The sequence below is a fragment of the Oncorhynchus gorbuscha genome, unplaced genomic scaffold (genome assembly GCF_021184085.1).
Source record: "Oncorhynchus gorbuscha isolate QuinsamMale2020 ecotype Even-year unplaced genomic scaffold, OgorEven_v1.0 Un_scaffold_167:::fragment_4:::debris, whole genome shotgun sequence".
NCBI lineage: Eukaryota > Metazoa > Chordata > Actinopteri > Salmoniformes > Salmonidae > Oncorhynchus > Oncorhynchus gorbuscha.
In genome coordinates this window covers 106,175-132,115 of record NW_025744846.1, presented here as the reverse complement: position 1 = coordinate 132,115, position 25,941 = coordinate 106,175, and the positions used below count along the sequence as shown (strand labels likewise).

The 25,941-nt window shown below is 44.2% G+C and overlaps 1 protein-coding gene and 2 non-coding genes across 3 annotated transcripts; 2 read left to right on the top strand and 1 right to left on the bottom strand.

Moving 5' to 3' along the window:
- The first annotated feature begins 5,737 nt into the window (after positions 1 to 5,737).
- On the top strand, positions 5,738 to 20,096 carry LOC124017142 (zinc finger E-box-binding homeobox 1-like). The gene is made up of 8 exons (XM_046332540.1): positions 5,738 to 6,226; positions 9,407 to 9,516; positions 9,750 to 9,861; positions 10,034 to 10,188; positions 13,021 to 13,111; positions 13,349 to 13,473; positions 18,170 to 18,263; positions 18,683 to 20,096. The coding sequence occupies exons 1-8, from the start codon at positions 5,929 to 5,931 to the stop codon at positions 19,660 to 19,662; spliced, it is 1,965 nt and encodes a 654-aa protein (XP_046188496.1). The 5' UTR covers positions 5,738 to 5,928; the 3' UTR covers positions 19,663 to 20,096.
- Positions 20,097 to 20,298: 202 nt separating this feature from the next.
- trnak-cuu lies at positions 20,299 to 20,371 on the top strand. The gene has a single exon. It is a non-coding gene; the product is annotated as a tRNA-Lys (tRNA).
- A 664-nt stretch (positions 20,372 to 21,035) lies between these two features.
- trnae-cuc lies at positions 21,036 to 21,107 on the bottom strand. Its single transcript has one exon. It is a non-coding gene; the product is annotated as a tRNA-Glu (tRNA).
- Between the last annotated feature and the right edge of the window lie 4,834 nt (positions 21,108 to 25,941).

Here is a 25,941-nt window from a genome sequence, read left to right as displayed (position 1 = left end):
TTGACATAGTCCTGAATTAGTCAGTCAGCAGAGATTTAAAGTGCCAGTACAAAAGTGCAGATCTATGATTTAGACTCAACCAACATGAGTTCACTGATCTCATAGCCTTTTTTGCATGTTATTTTGACATTAATAACAGTCACATATCAGTTTGCAAACAATGCAAAAAAATAAAAAATATATACACTTGAGTTAATAATCCCGCATACAAACAAGGACTCCCTTTTTTTGTTTTCTTGAGTAAGGGAACTCTAAAATGCAGGTGTTTCAGCCTCGCTCAATGGTTTCTGTGGTGGGACAAACCAGCAACAATACAGAACGTTGTGCCGAGATTGGCTCAGTGTTCTGTCACTCATGGGGACACTACGTCACCTCCAAGTCTAAGGGTAGAGCTAAAATATTCAAGCCTTTTATGTGCTGCCATAGAGTTACATTAGAAGTACCCATCCAAGAAGGCTCAAGGTCATTAGACACAGATAAAATGTCAAATCACATATCTACAGTAGCTTTGATTTGACTGATCATGTCAATATTATACATTCAAACTCTTAGCTAGCAGTCATCATCATGAATTAAGTCAATAATCTACCGGCAAATCCTTTTTAATCCTTGTTATATGAAGAGAAATTATAGATATAACATATCGGTGCTCATCGGCCATGGGACATTAACATTACACAACAAGTTGGAAATCGCAAATTCAACAATGAATTGTTTGGAAGGAATCAGTGGCAAACTGCAAGCATTGCAAAGCAATCATTAGCCTGCTATTCAGTGGAGTGTCTGTGTGGTCCCAAGTCTAATATTAAGGGTCTTTTTTCCTAGTTTAAAATGATAAACATTCAACATTGGTCATGCTGTCAATGAAACATGATTTGTGCCGTGCTCAAAACAACTTAACTCAGAACTGCAAAATCTGACTTTAGTGAATTCAAGACAACAGGGAACTCAGGGAAAAACAAGCTATGACTGGGAAAATACGTTTTGAACTTTCTACCAACTCAGAATTCTAAATCGGGAACTCTGGCCTCTTTCTAGAGCTACGACCTGAAGATCACTGACGTCATCATGATTCAACCTTTTTATCCCCCCAAGTTCCCAGTTGTCTTGAAAGCACCATAAATTTGTAGAATGGCAGACTTTGATGACAAAATTTGCCCACGAAGGACCACTACGCCACCTTCCTGTTCAAGTGAACACAGAACAACAAGGTGAGTCCAAAAATGTATTGTATGCTGCTGCATAAATGATCTAATATGCCAGGGAGATACAGTATGTAAACTGTAGCTAAGAAAGTAATACTAAGTGTATGTTGTGCAGTAATTGGACCCCTCTGCTACTCTGAACCCTACTAATCCATCAAGACTGGTCTATCGACGTCACCGCACAAGGAGGCTAAAACAGACTTTCCTCCGTTGCGACGTCCCTCTAAGGCCCTTCTGCTAGCTTGCTAGCCAGGACCTGCTAGCTGTCTGAATCGCCGTGTCTCCAGCCAGCCCAACCACTCACTGGACCCCTATGATCACTCGGCTACACATGCCTCTCTCTAATTTCAATATGCCTTGTCCATTACTGTCCCGATTAGTGATTATTGTCTTATTTCACTGTAGAGCCTCTAGCCCTGCTCAATATGCCTTAACCAACCATTTAGTTCCACCTTCCACATATGCGATAACATCACCTGGTTTAAACATCTCTAGAGACAATATCTCTCATCATTACTCAATGCCTAGGTTTACCACCAATGTACTCACATCCTACCATACCTTTGACTGTACAGTATGCCTTGATTCTATTCTATTGCGCCCAGAAACCTGCTCCTTTTACTCTCTGTTCCAGACGTACTAGACGACCAGTCCTTATAGCCTTTAGCCGTACCCTTATCCTACTCCTCCTCTGTTCCTCTGGTAATGTAGAGGTTAATCCAGACCCTGCAGTGCCTAGCTCCACTCCGATTCCCCAGGTTCTCTCATTTGTTGACTTCTGTAACCGTAAAAGCTTTGGTTTCATGCATGTTAACATTAGAAGCCTCCTCCCTAAGTTTGTTTTATTCACTGCTTTAGCACACTCTGCCAACCCGGATGTCGTAGCCGTGTCTGAATCCTGGCTTAGGAAGACCACCAAAAACCCTGAAATTTCAATCTAAGCTTGATGCCCTCAATCTCACACAAATCATCAATGAACCCACCAGGTACAACCCCAAATCCATAAGCACGGGCACCCTCATAGGTATCACCCGAACCAACTTGCCCTCCAAATACACCTTTGCTGTTTTCAACCAAGATCTCAGCGATCACTGCCTCACTGCCTGCATCTTTAATGGGTCTGCTGTCAAACGACCACCACTCTTCACTGTCAAACGCTCCCTAAAACATTTCAGCGAGCAGGCCTTTCTAATCGACCTGGTCCGGGTATCCTGGAAGGATATTGACCTCATCCCGTCAATAGAGGATGACTGGTTATTCTTTAAAAGTGCCTTCCTCACCATCTTAAAAAATGTAGAACCAGGAACAGATATAGCCCTTGGTTCTCTCCAAACCTGACTGCCATTGACCAGCACAAAAACATCCTGTGGTGTTCTGCATTAGCATCGAATAGCCCCCGTGATATGCAACCTTTCAGGGAAGTTAGGAACCAATATACACAGGCAGTCAGGAAAGCTAAGGCTAGCTTTATCAAGCATTCATTTGCATCCTGTAGCACAACTCAAAAAGGTTCTGGTACACTGTAAAGTTCATGGAGAATAAGAATACCTCCTCCCAGCTGCCCACTGCACTGAGGCTAGGAAACACTGTCACCACCGACAAATCCATGATAATTGAGAATTTCAATAAGCATTTTTCTACAGCTGGCCATGCTTTCCACCTGGCTACCCCTAACATGGTCAACAGCCTTGCACCCCCCCACAGCAACTCGCCCAAGCCTCCCCCATTTCTCCTTCATCCAAATCCAGATAGCTGATGTTCTGAAAGAGCTGCAAAATCTGGGCCCCTACAAATCATCCGGGCTAGACAATCTGGACCCTCTCTTTCTAAAATGATCTGCCGAAATTGTTGCAACCCCTACTACTAGCCTGTTCAACCTGTCTTTCGTATCCTCTTTCTAAGGTCTTCGAAAGCCAAGTTAACAAACAGATTACCAGCCATTTTGAATCCCACCGTACCTTCTCCGCTATGCAATCTGGTTTCAGAGCTGGTCATGGGTGCACCTCAGCCACGCTCAAGGTCCTAAACGATATCATAACTGCCATCGATAAGAGACATTATTGTGCAGCCGTATTCATCAACCTGGCCAAGGCTTTCGACTCTGTCAATCACCACATTCTTATCGGCAGACTCAACAGCCTTGGTTTTGCAAATGATTGCCTTGCCTGGTTCACCAACTACTTCTCTGATAGAGTTCAGTGTGTCAAATTGGAGGCCCTGTTGTCCGGGCCGACTCTCTTCTCTATATACATCAATGATGTCAATCTTGCTGCTGGTGATTCTCTGATCCATCTCTACGCAGATGACACCATTCTGTATTCCTCTGGCCCTTCTTTGGACATTGTGTTAACTAACCTCCAGACGAGCTTCAATACCATACAACTCTCCTTCCGTGGCCGCCAATTGCTCTTAAATGCTAGTAAAACTAAATGCATGCTCTTCAACGGATCGTTGACCACACCTGCCCGTCCGTCCAGTATCACTACTCTGGACGGTTCTGACTTAGAATATGTGGGCAACTACAAATACCTGGTTAGACTGTAAACTCACATTAAGCATCTCCAATCCAAAATTAAATCTAGAATCAGCTTCCTATTTCGCAACAATGCTGCCAAACATACCCTCGTGAGACTGACCATCCTACCTATCCTCGACTTTGTAAATGGCGATGTCATCTATAAAATAGCCTCCAACACTCTACTCAGCGAATTGGATGCAGTCTATCACAGTGCCATCCATTTTGTCACCAAAGCCCCATATACTACCCACCACTACGACCTGTATGCTCTCGTTGGCTGGCCCTCGCTTCATACTCATTGCCAAACCCACTGGCTCCAGGTCATCTACAAGTCTCTGCTAGGTAAAGCCCCGCCTTATCTCTGCTCACTGGTCACCATAGCAGCACCCACCCATAGCATGCGCTCCAGCAGGTATATCTCACTAGTCACCCCCAAAGCCAACTCTTCCTTTGGCCGCTTTTCCTTCCAGTTCTCTGCTGCCAATGACTGGAACGAACTGCAAAAATCACTGAAGCTGGAGACTCATATATCCCTCACTAGCTTTAAGCACTAGCTGTCAGAGCAGCTCACAGATCACTGCACCTGTACATAGCCCACCTCATCCCCATACTGTATTTATTTATCTTGCTCCTTTGCACTCCAGTATCTCTACTTGCACATTCATCTTCTGCACATCTACCATTCCAGTGTTTAATTGCTATATGGTAATTACTTCGCCACCATGGCCTATTTATTTCCTTACCTCCCTTATCCTATCCCATTTGCACTCACTGTACATAGACTTTTTCCACAGACTGTATGTTTGTTTATTCCATGTGTAACTCTGTTGTTGTATGTCAAATTTCAAATCAAACGTATTTATTAAGCCCTTCTTACATCAGCTGATATCTCAAAGTGCTGTACAGAAACTGTTAAGAGAATTATGTTCATAAACTGAACTTCAATTAACTACTCAGTCTGCAACCCAGAATTTGTAAGATACTGATTGAAATGAAAACAGACAGATGCCCAGCCTACAATAGTCAAATGTAGGCAGCAAGCAATGCAGGTGTAGAAGCACGGTGGCTAGAAAAAACTCCCTAGAAAGATGTTAGTAACCCATGTGCCTCACCATAATAATTTGGTCTATTTTCACCTCTTAATTTTGCCTGCTGTTCTGACTGGGTGGTGCATATGTAGCCTATAACCTGTTTTTGAGAATTGTAATCATTGAATATTGTAAGAGCTTTCATTGTCTGCTTATATGCCCCGTTTCATTTATCCTACGGTTCAGACTTGGTGTACAGGGCGAACACTGTAAGAACGACCCATGTTCTGAATTCTGTCACTGTACATTTCAAAAGTGCTGAACAAATAGTTATATTGACTACATCCGTCCTAGCTCGCTCATTAATGTCTTAATTGATATTACGGATTAGCCTCATATCCGCTTGTCGTCCCCTTATGCCATTGTTTGTACATCTCAATTGTCATTAGAAACCACATTTGTTTACGCAAGTCAGCAATAAAATAATACTATATATAGATTCTGCAGACCATGGAGAGTTATCCCAACCCCACTTTTACTTTGGCACATAGAATAGTTCTCTCTATTAGCCAATATGTAATTTATGGGCCTATAGTGTATTGCATTGCGACCAATGGAGTGGGTGGAGTAGAAAGTGTTGTTGGGCATATATAAATTACACCATAGTCTACAGACACTGGTGAGTAATCCCAACCCCACTTTTATGTCGGCACCTCGAATAGTTCTCTCTATAAACCAATATGTATTTCACATACAATGTATTGTATCGGGGGCATTTATTTGACCTTAGAACATCTTTTAAAACCCACATTGAATGCAAATGTACATAAATATGAAAAATATGAATCATTAATGTTTAGACAATTATGTTTCATATATTGTGAATAAAAACAGGTTAATTACACTTTTCTACTATTACGCAGTGAACTTTTATTTTGAAACTTTCCGAATTTCCGTGACCCGGAAATCTTTTTATTGTTGCTGACGAAAGGTTGGTAAGCACAGAAGAAGAAACTGGAGCTACAGAGCTAGCAAACTACTGGTTTTAGTCCACTATTTACGTTTAAACACTTCGTCGTTGGCGATATTTGAAGTGAGCGTGATTCAATATATCCAATATACATCGCATGAGACTGTATTTATCGACTTTTAGTGCTCGCGAGCCAGTCGTCCAAAAATGTCGAGTCGCCTTGCGTTCCAGACACAGCTAGCTTCCATTATGGAGGTATTGGCCAATGCAGCCGTGGCAGAAATCTGCAAACTGGTAGACGACGACTATGCGGTTGTAAGTTTGCAAATGTCACAATGCCAAAGGGAGAACAAAGGTTTGAAGCGAAAGCTGAATCTTCTCGAGCTGAAGATGGCCCGTGGTTACGCCGAGCGAAGGCTACGGGAAAGCGCAATGAACAGCCGTCCCAACAGCAGAGTTCATATCAACACCAATGAGAAATTCAGAGGGTCGTCTTCATCAACTGGTAAGAAGACTGTAATATCATACCATGTCTGACTAGTTTATTTGATTACCCTGCTGATAAAGTATATAGAAAAACACCACTGGAAAATAGGTCTGGGTGACATGGCCAAAATATCATCAATATAGTATTTATTTTGTATTTTTAACGGTATGACGGTTCTGAATAATACATATGCTTTCTGGGTAGTGCATAAAAGTTTTTAAACATGTTTTTAATGGACTTTTTCCATTCTGATTGATTTATACTGTTCCATCAAACGAGATCCAAAAATAATAGGACGACTGACCAGTACATTAGTAATTTTTGTAGAACATGACATAGGAATCAAAATCCTGTTTTGTAGCCTCACTCTGGTACTCGACCAATTGTTACCATTTGCATAGTTGTTTCATTTCCAGTATTCATTTCCAGGATTTTAATCAATTTCCTGCACTAATTTATAATTGTATATTTTCCACGCTAACGTTGTCTTAGCATGCATCTATTTCGTAAAATCGAGGCATTTTGTCGGACGATTTTCGTGAGTCTATTGAAGTCAAAAGTTGATTTTTGTTTTTAGCAATTTAACTAACCCTAACCGCGGGATCTCCAACAGGTAGATGACAGATCGCAAGCCACCAGTAGTAGTTGTCATCCCACCTATAAGTAGCTCGCTAAGCAATTCTGAAAGTACATGCATTTTCTTTCCCATGTTCCATCGCAAACTGCCAAACATAAAGCTCCTCCCTACTACTATCTAATCAAAGCTACGTTGACATTCTCACCCGTTTAGCCACTATTGGCATAAAAACCCAAACCTAACATTATCTACCAATTAATTTCCAGAAATATTGCCGGTCTGTCTGTTTGGTGCACGCTTTTGTCTATCACTCTGTATGTTGCCAGTTAGTGATGCTAGTAATGATAACCATCTTGTGGGTAGACACTTTCCCCCAAAAACCTTCTCGTTTAATGTTAACTGCAAATTAGGCTTACCTGACAGGAATATATCACGGTTATTTGTATCAATCGGATGGGCGTTTTTTGCAAACTCTGCCATGACGTGCTGCTGCAGTAGGCATCGCGAGACTCACACATTCCCCATTGTCTAAATGTGCAATTAAAAGGGTATTGCACTCAAATCAAAACTTGTTCGTTTTTTTCCCAGACCTAAAAATTGGTCTTCTGATGGGATTTAAGCATTGACATGGACTCAGAACATACATTTTCGTTGTTTCTCTATGATTAATTGTAATATTGAGAGTATAAACAAAACAATAAAAAAATAACAGAATTCCCGGAAAATACAAAATAATTTTATGGGGCTTCTTAGGCCTTATTGCTTAAATAAACAACTGACAGTCTGTGGCATATGGCCAATATACCACAGATAAGGGCTGTGCTTAAGCACGACAAAGCTGAGTGCTTGGATACAGGCCTTAGCCGTGGCATATTGGTCAAATACCACAAACCCCAGAGGTGCCTTATTGATATTATAAACTGGTAACCAATGTAATTAGAAGAGTAAAAATAAATATTTTGTCATACCTGTGGAATACGGTCTGATATAACGCAGCTTTCAGTCAATTAGCATTCAGGGCTCGAACCGCCCAGTTTATAATAACCATTATTTTACAAGGTATATTGACAGAACACATCTCTTGTACATCAAGGATCTGGGGTTGCAGGGTAAAGAAGTGAAGACTGTGCCAATAAGAAAGCTATCAAAAAAAAGTAGCTCATGTTAAAAAAAAGTTGGAGACCCCTGCCCTAACTGTTTTCCTAACCTTAACCTAATTCTCCTAACCTGCTGTTGACAAGCTGTATCCTTTCTAAACAAAACCCTTGACCACCCGTAGTTGTTGACGAAAGTTAGTTAGCTAGCAGTTTTCAGCTGTTATACATTTTTATCGGCAGTTAGGAAACTGCTGATTGCCATAATTTTTTTTGTCATTATGGAACAATTTAATGTAACAAATCAAACATTAAAATAGCGTTATAGAGGTTAGTCAACATTTTTACGTTTTACGCCCAGCCATACTGGAAAACCATCAACTTGTGTAATATTGACTGTTTTTTCCCCCATTGGGGCCACATGTACAGTCATTGGGGCCACCTTCACTGAGTGTACAAAACAGGAACACCTTCCTGCAGTAAGCTGAATTCGCTGTCATGTTCGTGGAACCATTCCTGGACAATCCTAGGCTTGTGGCATTGGGGCATTATCCTGCTGGAAATAAATCTATTCACAGATGGATACACTGCTGCCATGAAGGGATGCACCTGATTGGCGACGATGTTCAGATATCCTGTGCCATTCAAACGTTGCTCCACTTTTATCAAGGGGCCCAATGTGTGCCATAAAAACACACCCCACACCATCATATCACCTCCAGCCTGTATTGTTGACACTAGGCATGATGGATGCATGTACTCGTGGTTTTCTCCATACCGTAGGCCTCTCCTCAGTGTGAAACAGCAGGAACAGTGATTCACCCAACCAGGCAACCACAGTTTCTTTTATTTTTCTGAGAGAAGTGGAACTCTGTAAGGTCGTCAGCTGCCATACCCCATTCGTGTCATGGACCAACGAGTTGTACATTCTTTTATCGGTCTTTGGGCACCAATGTTGTAGTGAACTGTCTGTTTCTCTGCACAATTCGTGTCAACCTCCTTTGTCCTCTTTCATCAATGACCTGTTTTTGACCACTGGCTGGATATCCTTTTGGTGGTGGACCATTCTTGATACACACAGGAAACTGTTGAGTGTGAAAACCCCAGCAGCGTTGCAGTTCTTGACACACTCAAACCGTTGCGCCAGGCACCTACAACCATACCCTGTTCTAAGGCACTTCAATATTTTGTCTTGCCCATTCATCCTCTGAATGGCACAATCCATGTATCAATTGTCTGAAGGCTTACAGAAAAATCCTCCTTTAACCTGTCTCCTCACCTTCATCTACACAGATTGAAGTGGGTTTAACAGGTGACATCAATAAGGGATCATAGCTTTCACCTGGTCAGCCTCATGGAAAGAGCATGATCCTAATGTTTTGCACACTCACTGTACACAGTCATTGGGACCCACCTTTGTTTTGGTCATTCAAATCTGACAAAGCTCATCTAGGCCAATGTGAGCTCGAGTCAACCTGCAATTTATTTTACAAGTAAGTTTAAAAAAAACAAGTTTTTTAATCGTAGGTGGTGTCTACGACATACAACTAGATCACATGGGGATGTGGTCAGGAGGCCCTGGAGCCAGTAATGATCACAACAGTCCTCAGATGCATCCCAACCCCATCCGAGACAAGGTAAGTTCAAGAAACCTATCCTGTAATACTGGTTGTCAAGGTCTTACACACTTCAAGAAAACAAATATACTTGGTTGCTCACCGTTATATTCCATTATAGCATAGTCCTACAGTACACAATGGCCCATTTGAACCATTTTGAGCACTTGGCAGCATCAGTCACCAGTAGGTCATTATCAACCATGTTGTGGTGTATATTTATGCGGTTAATTCCCGACTTTTCGATCTTCCAGTCGCCAGATCTGCAGCTTGTGGAGCCTGAGTCTCTGCTGGTCAAAGAGGAGAGGATGGAGGATCCCCTTGGAGACGCGGAGGCAGACGACGTACCACTGATCGGAGAGGACGGTGAGTGTGTTAGTCCGTCTCAACTTTGGTTGCTGTGTTGCAGATATTGCAATTACTCACCCCATGCATTTGCTCAACATCAACACTCCATTCTCACACTACTCAACCTGGCCATACCTTTGACTTGAGTTAACCATTAACTTGCTCTCATTAACCTTCCTCTCTCCTCCAGGAGTGGTGGAGTGTGGACCTCGTGGAGGCAGCGATAGAACTGGCCCTGGGGACTCCACATCCCATCCACCCACTTCAGCCCATGGCCCAGAGCAGCTCAGCCAGCCTCAGCACCCCGAGCAGCAGCAGGGCCCCAGGAACAGGCACCGTGTGGAGGTCAGTGGCTCGGCACCTCTCCTTAAGTCTGACAGTGAACCCCAACACGCAGGACTGCTGCACCAACCCCACCCTGCTGCGTTTGATATGTACAGTGGGGATGACGACAGAGGGGACGGTCTGGGGCAGCTGGGCTCGTTCTTTAATGAGCGTAACCAGGCAGAGGCGGCTGGGGCTGGGCAGCCATCTTGTTCGTACAGCACAGTCGCAGAGGCTGCTGCGTCTTTTCAGTCCGGGCACCGCCGTGCACTCCCTGCTTCGGTCACCGTCCACCGCCATCTCCCAGGGAGCCGAGAGGAGGTTCTGAACGTCGACTCGGAGGAGGAGGATGGAAAGGCGCCTCTGGAGAAGTGGGGTCGCGACAGTGGAATGTCTGCAATGTTTGGGGGAGGAGGCAGGTTCCAGGGTAACCATGGCAACATGTCCGCCCCATCACAATCTCACTCCAATGACATTACGATGCCGTCGACTTCTGACGCGAACGGGTGGACACACGGCGGCGGGGGCAGAAACACTGGCGGCGGCAACACTGGTTTCCCCCTGACGAGGGATGGCAAGGTCCCCCACAGGACCAGTGCCCGGGAGAAACTGTTCATCTGCAACTTCTGCGGCAAGGCATTCAACCGGCCCAAGAAAGTGGAGATCCACCTGAGGACCCACACAGGGGAGAGGCCGTTCAGATGCAACACCTGTGGGAAGATGTTCTCCGAGGCTGGCAACCTGAAGAAGCACCAGAGGGTCCATACAGGGGAGAAACCCTTCCACTGTGAGCTCTGTGGGAAAGGATTTGCCTGGATACGGAACCTCAAGACCCACCACGAGAGGAACCATCCAGACGTATATCCCCCTGACACGAGCCCTAGTTTTATCCCACCTGCACTACTGCCCACTCATATGGTCACGTGCCACAAAGAAGAACATAGGCAAATTATAGTTGACCTAGAACCGAGCAGTACGGCTGGCCCTTAAATGTACGCTGAGCGCTAATATCAATAACATGCATGTCAGTCTTTCCTGGCTCAATGCAGAGGAGAGATTGACTGCATCCCTACTTGTCTTTTATGAGCGGTATTGACATGTTGAAAGCACCAAACTGTCCGTTCAGACAGCTGATTACATGGAACTCTCTTCCACATCAAAGTTACTCAAGCGAGCAGTTAAATATTAATTTTTTTCTGTATCAGATAAAACAACACCTTCTGGCACAGTGTGGACTGTGAAGACACGAGCACATATGCTAACACGTTAACACACTCTAATATGCTAACACACTCTACTCACATATGCATTGTAATATTGTGGATGTGTAGTGGTGTAATAATGTGTTGTGTGATGTATTGTTTATATAAAAAAAGTGATTTTTAATTGTTTTAATCCTGTTTTGCCCTGCCTGGGCAGCAGATAGTGGAGATCCTAATGAATACAAATTAGCATCACCTAGAGCAGGGTCGGGACCCTAACTTACTTATTAAGCAGTAAACTCATCACATAGAGCATGGGTGGCAGGGTAGCCTAGTGGTTAGAGCGTTGGACTAGTAACCGGAAGGTTGCAAGTTCAAACCCCCGAGCTGCTGACAAGGTACAAATCTGTTGTTCTGCCCCTGAACAGGCAGTTAACCCACTGTTACTAGGCCGTCATTGAAAATAAGAATTTGTTCTTGACTGACTTGCCTAGTTAAATAAAGGTAAAATATATATTTTTTTTGTTTTCCTTATTCACTAAGCTAATCAAGTTTCCACTGTGTTTTAGAAACCAGACTGTTTCTAGCCAGGAGGTCTCAACCTTATGCTTAAAAATGAATCAGGAGTGACCTACCATTTGGCAGACAAAATGAACAATGATCTAGGGTCAGTCATCATGAATCACAACTCACAGGTGCCCCGATAGATGGGCACGTGTGGAATTTTTTGGGGTATTATAGGTGGTTTTGATGATGTACATAAGACATTTCATATCAGTGGACTAAGGAAGGGTGAATTTGGTCCAAAATAAGCTACCGATTTAAGGTATTCATGGTAAATGTCAACCTTAAAATGTAAATCTGGAGAGGATGATGCTGGTTCTTTGTGTACATATTTAAAATTGTTCTGTATATCTAATGTTAAGGGGCTATTTGACATTGGACATATTCACTTTTTAACAAGTTATTTAATGCCAGTTTATGAATGAGTGGCAGTTTATTTACTATAACAATCTTTCCCCTAAATAATAATCATCATATATTACAATGCCTCGTCCTGTTTTTTTGTTTTTCTACATATGGAACTATTATGAATAAAATACATTCCTTACACTGAGGTTTCTGTCATTATTGAAATGAATAGGCAAGACAAAGGAAAGCTGAAGTGATTCAAACAATTATCCAATAAGAAAAGCTCTTCTGGGGCTGCTTTACAAGTCTGTCACACACACATCTCCCACCACCTTCAAGAACACTCATAAATAGCTAATATTTGATTAGTCATTATTGAGCAAGACACACGTTTTGTTAATCTTCCAATAAATTCTAGGTCACTTAATCTTTGTTAAATAATGTTATCACTCAAACCATAAGGTCACTATAACCACTATATTTCATTGGAGATGTTCTGAGTAACAGACATCCATTCACCAGTCAAATGATGCAACAAGATGCATATAACATATCAGTAAACCTCTGTAGCGACATAAGATACTTGTTTCATGCATGTAAGATGTACACAATTTGTAATCCGTTGGTCCGTAGATTTATTCCAGTCACACAGTTCTAGTGTGTGATTTAGAAATGAATACGATTCATTGCATAATAGTAATTGTGATGCCTAATTCCTGGTCCGTCCCTGTGTTTCCAGTCTGCAGCGGTGGAGGACAGAGACCCTGACATCCTGCTGATCAAGGTGGAGGATCTGGACCCACGGGGTGGAGGACTCAGCATCCAGGAGGGTGAGTGGAGACTACAGGGGTGGAGGGCTGTGTGTGTGGTTAGTGGGCAGTGGCACTAACAGCAGGGCTTGATAATCAAGGGGTTAGACCTATGACACAAGGCTAGTTAGATCCCATGTGAAGACCACACTGTTGCATCCATCCCTGCCTGTTCCAGAGCATAAAGCTTTGAAAACATGTTCTAATGGCATTGATATTCCACAAGTTGTGATTGTGACGCTGTGTTCTCTTCTCAAGGGCCGGAGGAGTCCAGCAGAGACGACTACAGAGGAGGATCATTACCCCTGGAGGCCATCCACCACACCTCACCCCCAGACCACACCCACCACCACCCCGGGCCGACCAGGCACCACACCACGGAGGTCAGCTATGGCCGCGTGTCGTACGAGAGCCACCCCCTTCCGCTGTGGACCAATGGGGGCAGTGGTGGTAGTGGTGACGTTAGCGTCCCAGGGCCATCCTCCCTCAACCTGTCCTACCCTGCAGGCCCAGGCATGCTGATCATGGGAGGGAGGATGGGGCCTGCTGGCTCTGAAATGGGTCAGCACAGGGGTTTCACTGTAGAAGGCTCCGGAAGCTTCTCAGGTTCTATGGGTTCTAGAGAGGGGTCAGAGATGGCTGGTTATGATGTCGGAATGGGGGGGTCAGATGAGGCACAGGGGGGTCAGGAGATGTACAAATGCGGGAGGAAGAAAGTGGTAAGGAAGAAAGCATACCTCTGCAAGTTCTGCGGTAAAGGGTTCTCTTCCCCGGCGAATCTAGAACCGCACCTTAGAACCCACACGGGTGAGCGGCCGTTTGGGTGCACGGTGTGCGGGAAGCACTTCTCTCAGTACTGGAACCTTAAGATCCACAAGAACGTTCACACGGGGGGAGAGGCCGTACGCCTGCCCGCTCTGTGGGGAACGCTTTGCCGACCCTAGCAATCTGAAGAAACACCAGAAACGACATCATCCTCAGCAGTAGTACTACAACATCATCCTCAGCAGTAGTACTACTAGATTGGACCGGGGTATTATATCAACCATCTATTTCAATATAAGAAGGGCCAGGTTTTTTTTCTCCTGAAAACTCAGATGGTTATAGAATTGAACTAGGGCCAGGAGTTGTCCCTAATCACTTGACCTGACCAGAAACAACTGATAGTTATAGGATAAAAATACGACCCAGAGTTTTTTCCTCTGCTCAGGTCACATGATCAGGAATAACTCTTGGTCATTTATATAGACACTATGTTGATATTAGTAAAGGGGTTTAGGGAAGGGTTGTTAGTGAAATCTCTCGTGGACAGACGCACAAGCAATATTTTAAATCTGAGTGTCCGAGATTAGTGTAGTCTGGGTAATTTTGTCTTTGTCTTTTCTTATCTGATCAAGACAGTCCTTTTAGTAATTAGATTTTGTTCCGGGAGTCCTAAAGCTGGTTATAGTAATAAGCATATTTATTTGTTTTCTATTCATAAAGCTGTATGAAAATGATATGTGGTGAGAATAGTGCATGTTTGATTCCCCTTGTAACACAAAGTTATATAGGTTCAACGTACTCCATAAACCAGTAAATGGGTTGAAGTAACAGTATTTATTAGCAGTAAACATGTAAATATGTTGTTGGGTGATTTTTTAAAATTTTGGGTCCAAAATGCTCTACGCTTATAAGGGATAAGTCTATTGTGTCACAATTCTGTGAAACTTTGATCGATGTCCTTCTCTTGTAATGTTAAAAGAAGATTAAAATGTTTCTTTGCAAAAACGATGAATGAATTAATGTGGTTATTGACATTACATTACTCCATCACAGGACATTCAATTTCCTCAACTGTGACACAATATCAATATCTTAAAGAGCATTCATCACATCCACAATATTTGCCTGAAATGGAAGTCAAAATAATGATCACTTAAAAGATATTCTCTGGTTCTTTTGTATACTTTTTAGCCAGTAGTTCTGAAAGTAGCGTCCACGAGCCAAAAGTGGTCCCAGACAATTGCGTTCTACATCACAAATGTGCAGATGTGTTCACCACGTTATTGCTCTCTCTCGCTTTACTCTGAGAGTGTCTTGCTAGCTGTCACTCAAATGGCGAGGGGCTGAAGCTTATTGGTTGAAATTCAAATTGCTAGGGGGCTGGCCCGCGTGGGGGTAAATGTAGGGACAATGGCACCACACAGCTTCCAGAAAAGTAAGGATTTTGTGGATAATTGAGGTAAAACCGTAATTCTGCTCATAGATTATGCGTGTATGAACTACACGTTGACACATCCAGCCCAAAGCGGAAGGGTTAAAAAATACTTACTATATACTCGCCAGTACCGGAACATGTCTTTAACGGTGAATTAGACTTTCCTAAATATATTTTTGATTTACAGTACATTGAGTATACAATCGGGCACATCCCGTTCATGGCAACAATGTATCAATCTGCGAATTGCCACAAGACTAGGATTGTCCAGGAATGGTTCCACGAACGTGATCTGTGGGATGAGATGGAACGAGCTATTCAGAGTAGAGATCCACTACCAGCCAACTTGACACAACTGTGGGAAGCATTGGAGCCAACATGGGCCAGCATCCCTGTGGAACGCTTTCCACGCCTTGTAGAGTCCATACCCTGACGAATTGAGGCTGTTCTGAGGGCAAAAGGGGGCAACAGAATATTACAGTAACACCTCTAAATTAAATCGAATTTCATTTGTCGCGTACAAATATTTAGCAGATGTTATTGCGGATGTAGCGGAATGCTTATGTTTCTAGCGCCAACAGTACAGTAATACCTAACAAAATACAAAGAAAAACGTGAATGTAAAATTCCCCAAAAGAAAAAGAAAGGGATTAAGAAATATACAAATATTAGAACGAGCAATATCACAGTCCAGAATATAAATATGTATGTATATGATGGTGTGTATAGACATATGAAGTGGGTAAAACAGTATGTAAACATTATTAAAGTGACCAGTGTTCAATGACTATGTACATAGGGCAGCAGTCTCCAAGGTGCAGGGTTCTAGTACCGGGAGGTAGCCAGCTAGTAACAGTCACTAAGGTTCAGGGCAGGGTACTGGGTGAAGGCCGGTTAGTGGTGACAGTTTAACAGTCTGATGGCCTGGAGATAGAAGCTGGTTTTCAGTCTCTCCGTCCCAGCTTTACATCATTTAACATTTAAGTCATTTAGCAGACGCTCTTATCCAGAGCGACTTACAAATTGGTGCATTCACCTTATGACATCCAGTAGAACAGTCACTTTACAATAGTGCATCTAAATCTTAAAGGGGGGTGAGAAGGATTACTTATCCTATCCTAGGTATTCCTTGAAGAGGTGGGGTTTCAGGTGTCTCCGGAAGGTGGTGATTGACTCCGCTGTCCTGGCGTCGTGAGGGAGTTTGTTCCACCATTGGGGGGCCAGAGCAGCGAACAGTTTTGACTGGGCTGAGCGGGAACTGTACTTCCTCATTGGTAGGGAGGCGAGCAGGCCAGAGGTGGATGAACGCAGTGCCCTTGTTTGGGTGTAGGGCCTGATCAGAGCCTGGAGGTACTGAGGTGCCGTTCCCCTCACAGCTCCGTAGGCAAGCACCATGGTCTTGTAGCGGATGCGAGCTTCAACTGGAAGCCAGTGGAGAGAGCGGAGGAGCGGGGTGACGTGAGAGAACTTGGGAAGGTTGAACACCAGACGGGCTGCGGCGTTCTGGATGAGTTGTAGGGGTTTAATGGCACAGGCAGGGAGCCCAGCCAACAGCGAGTTGCAGTAATCCAGACGGGAGATGACAAGTGCCTGGATTAGGACCTGTGCCGCTTCCTGTGTGAGGCATTGTCGTACTCTGCGGATGTTGTAGATCATGAACCTACAGGAACGGGCCACCGCCTTGATGTTAGTTGAGAACGACAGGGTGTTGTCCAGGATCACGCCAAGGTTCTTAGCGCTCTGGGAGGAGGACACAATGGAGTTGTCAACCGTGATGGCGAGATCATGGAACGGGCAGTCCTTCCCCGGGAGGAAAAGCAGCTCCGTCTTGCCGAGGTTCAGCTTGAGGTGGTGATCCGTCATCCACACTGATATGTCTGCCAGACATGCAGAGATGCGATTCGCCACCTGGTCATCAGAAGGGGGAAAGGAGAAGATTAATTGTGTGTCGTCTGCATAGCAGATGCTCCTGTACTGTCTCCGCCTTCTAGATGGTAGAGGGATGAACAGGGCGTGGCTCGGGTGGCTGAGGTCCTTGATGATCTTCTAGATGGTAGAGGGATGAACAGGGCGTGGCTCGGGTGGCTGAGGTCCTTGATGATTTTCTAGATGGTAGAGGGATGAACAGGGAGTGGCTCGGGTGGCTGAGGTCCTTGATGATCTTCTAGATGGTAGAGGGATGAACAGGGCGTGGCTCGGGTGGCTGAGGTCCTTGATGATCTTCTAGATGGTAGGGGGATGAACAGGGCGTGGCTCGGGTGGCTGAGGTCCTTGATGATCTTCTAGATGGTAGAGGGATGAACAGGGAGTGGCTCGGGTGGCTGAGGTCCTTGATGATCTTCTAGAAGGTAGAGGGATGAACAGGGCGTGGCTCGGGTGGCTGAGGTCCTTGATGATCTTCTAGATGGTAGAGGGATGAACAGGGCGTGGCTCGGGTGGCTGAGGTCCTTGATGATCTTCTAGATGGTAGAGGGATGAACAGGGCGTGGCTCGGGTGGCTGAGGTCCTTGATGATCTTCTAGATGGTAGGGGGATGAACAGGGCGTGGCTCGGGTGGCTGAGGTCCTTGATGATCTTCTAGATGGTAGAGGGATGAACAGGGAGTGGCTCGGGTGGCTGAGGTCCTTGATGATCTTCTAGATGGTAGAGGGATGAACAGGGCGTGGCTCGGGTGGCTGAGGTCCTTGATGATCTTCTAGATGGTAGAGGGATGAACAGGGCGTGGCTCGGGTGGCTGAGGTCCTTGATGATCTTCTTGGCTTTTCTGTGACACCCTGTGCTGTAGGTGTCCTGGAGGGCAGGCAGTGATGCGTTTTGCTGATCGCTATCTATCTAGTGTTTAGTTTATCTCATAGGCTCTTCTCCTCTCCTCTTCCTAGCCTGCAGCTCCTGAATCAACTCCATCAACAATAAGACTGGGACAGAACCTGGGAAGTATCACAGCAACAGGAGGACCTGACCTGACAGCAGAGTGTAAGTGGAGAATGAAAATGAACCAGGAATGCATGACAACCGTGTCGGCTCCCACCAGACAGTGTCACTGAGCTACTCACATATAACAGTTTACTAAAAGCTATTTTCTTAATGAAGGAAACGAGGCCAGTTCAGCCCCCCTTTAAGTTGAATGCACTAACTGTAAGTCGCCTTGGATAAGAATGTCTGCTAAATCAGGGTTTTCCAAACTCGGGTCCTGGGGTCCCCCCTGGGTGCCCGTGTTGGTTTTTGCCAAAACATGCACCCAGGGGGGACCCCAGGACCGAGTTTGGGAAACCATTACCAAAGTGTACATGTAAAAGCTAGCTTATCATCATTTACCATGTCTTTTAACTCAGAATGAGCGTCTCAACTAGTATTTACAATAAACATGCACCTTTTCTATGATCTTTCTCCAGGTACTGGGGAGTCCTCCTCACAAAAAGGTATTGGAACCACCAGTCCCACAGCGAGCCTAGGTAATAAAGCCAATATACCCAAGGGAGCACCAGACAACACAACATCAACCCAGACCACACAGCAGCTCAGCAAGCAGAGAGCAGCCAACACGCTAGGCTCTGAGTACTCACTGTTTGAGCTGGAGACCTTCTTCACGCGCTGGGCCCCAGACACATCGGCATCAACATTGCCCTCCGGTGGGCCCTCGTGCTCCTACACCGACGACACTACGGACACTGACCCAGACTGCCTCATAATCGACCCAGAGCCTAAGCCCCAGCTCCTCTCAGCGAGGCCCACAGGGGAGGGTGTGCCTTTCTCTGGGCATCAGGGAGTACAAACAGCCACTCTGGGTGTGGGTGGGGGCATCCAGGAGCATCCCACATGGAGCAGGGCAGCCATTTTGAGAGCGTCTCAACAAGCACATCAGCGGCAGCTTCAACGACGCCTCAGAGCACAGCAGCTACAACAGACTCACCCAGAAAACCCAACTACCTCCACCACCAACACTACTAGTACCGGTATGTCTTCCCAATCCCTTCACTCCCTGGTAGGTCTACCACCAGGAAGAGGGACCACGCCCAAAGGTTTTGCCCACATCGAGGTGACCCTGGCTGGGCAGCAGGCAGCCCAGCTGGCCCAGCAGCACTGCGATGCGGCCGGGAGGAGAAAGAGCTACGTGTGCCGAGCCTGCGGTAAGGCCTTCACCGGTCAGTCCAACCTGGAGGCTCACCAGAGGGTACACACAGGGGAGAAGCCGTTCAGGTGTGCCACCTGTGGGAAGATGTTCTCCGAGGCTGGCAACCTGAAGAAGCACCAGAGGGTCCATACGGGGGAGAAACCCTTTGCCTGTAGCCACTGTGGGAAGCGCTTCGCCTGGATATGCAACCTCAAGACACACCAGCAGTCAGTCTGTGGAGATGGGGGAGAAGGGGTGTGAGGCATAGAATTAGAATCAGTAGACTGGATGGACATGGTTCTAAAATCTACGATAGAATATTGCTGACACAGACATCAACGGGAATTCATTCTAATCGTAATGATGTTAGACCGACAACCCCCTAAACCTCCAAAACAAACACTACAATATAAAGGAAATGTAAAGGGATTAGCAGAAAGTTGTCTTTACAGGTGACACTTTTTTCCTCTGTTCAGCTCAGATCGTTATTACAGTAGTTAAAGTAAGGGGCTTGTAATTGTATGGCCGACACACTATGTTAGGCAATTATTAGATAAAGTATCTTTATTTGAAACTGAAATGTGGAATTAATATCGAATATCATGTGCATATTATATGAACAAATGTGTTCCAATAATTTTTTTATATTATTAGGTAAACGTTTTTTTATTTTTCAAAATAAACATATTTTCTTAACACAATAAGGTAGCACTTAATATTCGCATTAAGAACTATTCTGTTCTTTTGTGAGATCTGCAGGTTCGTTTGAAAATCAGCCTTTGTTATTGGGGCCAAGTCACTGTGTAATACGAAATGCAACCGCAATGTGGCAACATTTTATCCTCAGACTTTCCCGCCCTGCTTTCAAAATCATCTGCAAATACAGACTACTGATAGGCCCGGCTAGCTCAGTCGGTAGAGCATGAGACTCTTAATCTCAGGGTCGTGGGTTCGAGCCCCACGTTGGGCGCTGTTTTTTCTTGAAACGAAAAAAAACATATTTTTAGCACTTAAGGGTGTGTACTTTTGTATTAATTACGCTACATTAGCTATCGCTTCGTACTCCATACATTCATCGGGAAAAGAAACGCTAGTGGGCGTGGCGTTTGGCCAGAGCGATGTGGATAGAGCAAGTCAGGTAGCTAGGTTCAATACAGGCATTTTTCTATCGCTTCCCTTAAAAATATAATTAACTTAACATACGCAATACATGATGTTTAAATACACCACAATCCATGATGGTGAAAAAGGTTAGCAGAGGATGGTTTCGATCCATCGACCTCTGGGTTATGGGCCCAGCACGCTTCCGCTGCGCCACTCTGCTCCGCAGCATTGGTGTAAATAATTGTGTTAATAAACCTACGGAGTTGCACACGTAACTTTATAAATTGTAGTATTTCGATTAGTATTAGTTTATATTTATTTTTGTACCCATCATTTGTCATCATTACAGTTCAATACATTCCTACACTTCCCTTTCAAAAACGAAACCTTTTCAGAAGGTAAACATGTATTTTCTTGTTTCAGATATACAATGCGCATAATATATAAAGCAAATGTATTTTATAAAGGCGGTCCGAAATTGTTTATACGTGGTCGGTCCGAAAATTAATGAGAATTAAGAAAACATTTTGTTCCCTGACCGGGAATCGAACCCGGGCCGCGGCGGTGAGAGCGCCGAATCCTAACCACTAGACCACCAGGGAAGGCTAGAAAACTGCATACAGTTTGACTATTGATCTGTGTTACTCCCGAGTCCTGTCTTTACGATTACTTGATCGTGGTTGATGTTTCCAAAGTGAAAAAGATCTTCACTTGAACTCGATTGACCAACTCGCGCAGCTCTCCTGCATTAATGTACATAAATTGTATCATTTTGGGTTACTGCAGTTAAGTTTTGTGGCACTCTAACTAGAACCTCGGTCCTCTTAGTAGAGTAACGGGTCGACAAACGACCGATTGTAAAACTTCACTTTCAGGCGATGTGATTGAAAGCTTAATATCAAAGACTTTTCATGCCACACCCATACTGTACCCCGTGACCTGTCATTGTAAAAGGCGTCTGATAATACTTAAGCAACAAGGCCCGAGGGGCAGAGTTGCCAACAAATTTTCAGGGTATGTTGCTATGAGGCAGGATGATTTGTTGCTAAAAGTTGCTAAATTACGTTGTGATGTCATTGCGTGATAACGTAAAACTGCGTTTTTCTGGTACAGACTCCTATCCCACTCTTTTCTGTATTTCTGGCTGTTCAATTTTGATTGAGACTTGTTGATTAATGTTGTAAGTTCTGTTCAAGATCAAACATTCGTGACCAACAGTATTCATTGGGTTTGTCTCGTCGAACCCTGCAGTCAGCCAACAATGATTTGCAATTTGCTGAAATTGCTGCTGGCCTGCTGCTGACGTCACTCACAATGCACTTTTGCAGCCAGGCACGTGTGTTGTGACTGAGTGTGTGACAGAGAAAATAGTATTTGTGTCATTTAGAGGGAAAATGTGTGCATTTTAGCATTTGAGTCACATTTCAAAAGTTGCTAAAAGTTCCAAATACATTTTTAAAAGTAGCTAAATGTGTTGCTTGTTTGGAAACAAGGTTGCCAGGGTAGTCTGAAAAGTTTCTAAATCTAGCAACAAAATTGCTAAATTGGCATCACTGCCAAGGGGGTGTGGTATATGGTCAATATATCAAGGCTAAGGGGTATTATAAATTAGTTACCAACAAAATTACAGCATTAAATATAAATACACCTCATGTAGCCTAGCCCATAGGCCTATATGTTTTGATAAGGTTTGTATCACAACTAAAGTGGCCAAATAACGTCTTAAAATGAAGCACATTAATCTGCTTAAGCAGCGTGTGAGTTTCAAGTTTGGGGAAGATCATTTTCACCATCAAAATGCACCTTTATAATAAAAGCATTGTCGCATTTGCGGTCACTTTTGATAATGGTGTTTCCCGCTAATGGAACATTTGCGCTTACTGCTGCAGTGTGCGCATTGCTGCGCTTATCATGTGAAGAAATAGTCTAATAGTTTATCAAAATGTTAAGCTAATAGTTCTGATCTGGTGTGTCAGCCTCATTGCTTTAAAAAAGTGTTTTTGATGCTAGTGGTTGTATTAATTTGTCCCAGACCATGTTTTAAATATTTATTTCTCGCACAGAATAGAATAGGTCAACTTCTGTACTATGGGTGATAGTAGGTTCCAATATCTTCAATATGCACCTTGGAATTGGATAATGATGCACACAGTTGCGTCCCCAATATGTCTGTCTTCACTTGTAGCCTGTGAGAAAGACCCAATTCCGTGATGGAGAGCCATGAGAGTAACAAGTGCTTCGCAGCAATCAGGGAGAAGGGAATTCTAATTATTATATTTAGCCCAAGCGCACAACGACCACTGGCCACAAAAGGCATGGATTTCTTTTAGGGGGCATTATGGCCACACAAAAAAAATGATGCTGACGGGAAATTTGAGGCATTATCAAGTGCTTGTCAAATTGTGAATGAGAGACTGATGAAGTGTGTACGCCTGGCACAAAAAAAACAAAGCAGAGTTCATGCCTTTCAAGTTCCTTTTTTCAAATCATCATTAGAGTCGCATCATGCAGCCTTACAATGGATTAAAAATCACATCATACTAAATGGAGTGTCTCGGTTTTTCATAGAGAATAGTACGAAATGCTCTGAGAACAGGTTGAGAAAGTGCATGTGATTCTCCAACACACTTGGGTTAAGCAATAGCCAATAGAAAGGCAGTCTTGACTGAGAGCTCACATAGCTCAATTGAAGACAGGGGCTCAAATGGTGGGCTCATAAATGATCGTAGGACAACATCTAACTCCCATGAGGGTACTGAAGGCGCCCTGGGGGGCAGTAGCCTGCTGGCACCTTTCATGAATTGGGATACTAAAGGGTGTGCCTGTGCTGAAGACATCTATATCGGTCCACAAATACAGGACTAACAAAGGACCAGTGCACTACTTTTGTGATTTTGTGAAAACAAAAGGTATTGCATTGTTTACCAGCATTTGTAACTTCAGTCTGAAAATGATCTGTACAAAACAGTTAATCTGATAATACTTGTGGAATATAAAAAACTTGCTTGATAAGCCTATATGTTTTACAGTTTCTTGAAATACTTTGCAAATGCAACTTTTTTCTAATGTTTCCAATGTTTTTCTAATGTTCTAATGTTCTAATTGACCTGGCCGGGGTATCCTGGAATGACATTGACCTCATCCCGTCAGTAGATGATGCCTGGCTATTATTTAAAAGTGCCTTCCTCACCATCTTAAATAAGCATGCCCCACTCAATTAAAAAAAACTAGGAATAGATATAGTCCTTGGTTCACTCCAGACCTGTCTGCCCTTGACCAGCACAAAAACATCCTGTGGCGTTCTGCATTAGCATCGAATAGCCCCCGTGATATGCAACTTTTTAGGGAAGTTAGGAACAAATATACACAGGCAGTTAGAAAAGCTAAGGCTAGCTTTTTCAAACAGAAATTTGCATCCTGTAGTACTAACTCAAAAAAGTTCTGGGACACTGTAAAGTCCATGGAGAATAAGAGCATCTCCTCCCAGCTGCCCACTGCTCTGAGGCTAGGAAACACTGTTACCACCGACAAATCCACTATAATTGAGAATTTCAATTTCAATAAGCATTTCTCTACGGCTGGCCATGCTTTCCACCTGACTACCCCTACCCTGGTCAACTGCCCGGCACCCTCCACAGCAACCTGCCAAAGCCCCCACCATTTCTACTTCACCCCAAATCCAGATAGCTGATGTTCTGAAAGAGCTGCATAATCTGGACCCATACAAATCAGACAATCTGGACCCTCTCTTTCTAAAATTATCTGCCGAAAATGTTGCAACCCCTATAACTAGCCTGTTCAATCCCTCTTTTATATCGTTTGAGATTCCCATAGATTGGAAAGCTGCCGCGGTCATCCCTCTCTTCAAAGGGGGAGACACTCTAGACCCAAACCGCTATAGACCTATATCTATCCTACCCTGTCTTTCTAAGGTCTTCGAAAGCCAAGTTAACAAACAGACTACCGACCATTTTGAATCCCACCGCACCTTCTCCGCTATGCAATCTGGTTTCAGAGCTGGTCATTGGTATACCTCAGCCACGCTCAAGGTCCTAAATGACATCATAACCGCCATCGTTAAGAGACATTACTGTGCAGCCGTATTCATCGACCTGGCCAAGGCTTTCGACTCTGTCAATCACAACATTCTTATTGGCAGACTCGACAGCCTTGGTTTCTCAAATTATTGCCTCGCCTGATTTACCAACTACTTCTCTGATAGAGTTCAGTGTGTCAAATCGGAGGGCCTGATGTTCGGACCTTTGGCAGTCTCTATGGGGGTGCCACAGGGTGCAATTCTCGGGCGACTCTCTTTTCTGTATACATCAATGATGTTGCTCTTGCTGCTGGTGATTCTCTGATCCACCTCTACGCAGACGGCACCATTCTGTATACTTCTGGCCCCTCTTTGGACACTGTGTTAACTAACCTCAAGACGAGCTTCAATGCCATACAACTCTCCTTCCGTGGCCTTCAACTGCTCTTAAACGCAAGTAAAAGTAAATGCATGCTATTCAATCGATCACTGCCCGCACCTGCTCGCCTGTCCAGTATCACTACTCTGGATTGCGCTGCTAGAATACGTGGATAACTACAAATACCTGGGTGTCTGGTTAGACTGTAAACTCTCCTTCCAGACTCACGTTAAGCATCTCCTATCCAAAATTAAATCTAGAATCGGCTTCCTATATCGCAACAAAGCATCTTTCACTCATGCTGCCAAACATACCCTCGTAAAACTGACCATCCTACCGATCCTCGACTTCGGTGATGTCATCTATATAAAATAGCCTCCAACACTCTACTCAACAAACTGGATGCAGTCCATCACAGTTCCATCTGTTTTGTCACCAAAGCCCCATACACTGCCCACCATTGTGACCTGTATGCTCTCGTTGGCTGGCCCTCGCTTCATACTCGTCCCCAAACCCACTGGCTATAGGTTATCTTCAAGTCTCTGCTAGGTAAAGCCCCGCCTTATCTCAGCTCACTAGTCACCATAGCAGCACCCATTCGTAGCACGCGCTCCAGCAGGTATATCTCACTGGTCACCCCCAAAGCCAATTCCTCCTTTGGTCGTCTTTCCTTCCAGTTCTCTGCTGCCCATGACTGGAACGAATTGCAAAATTCTCTGAAGCTGGAGACTCACATCTCCCTCACTAGCTTTAAGCACCAGCTGTCAGAGCAGCTCCCAGATCACTGCACCTGTACATAGCCCATCTGTAAACAGCCCATCTATCTACCTACCTCATCCCCATACTGTATTTATTTATTTATCTTTCTCCTATGCACCCCAGTATCTCTACTTGCACATTCATCTTCTGCCGATCTACCAGTGTTTAATTGCTATATTGTAATTACTTAGCCACCATGGCCTATTTATTTCCTTAACTTGTGACAACTAAAATGGTCTATTCATTATTTTTTAGTAGATGG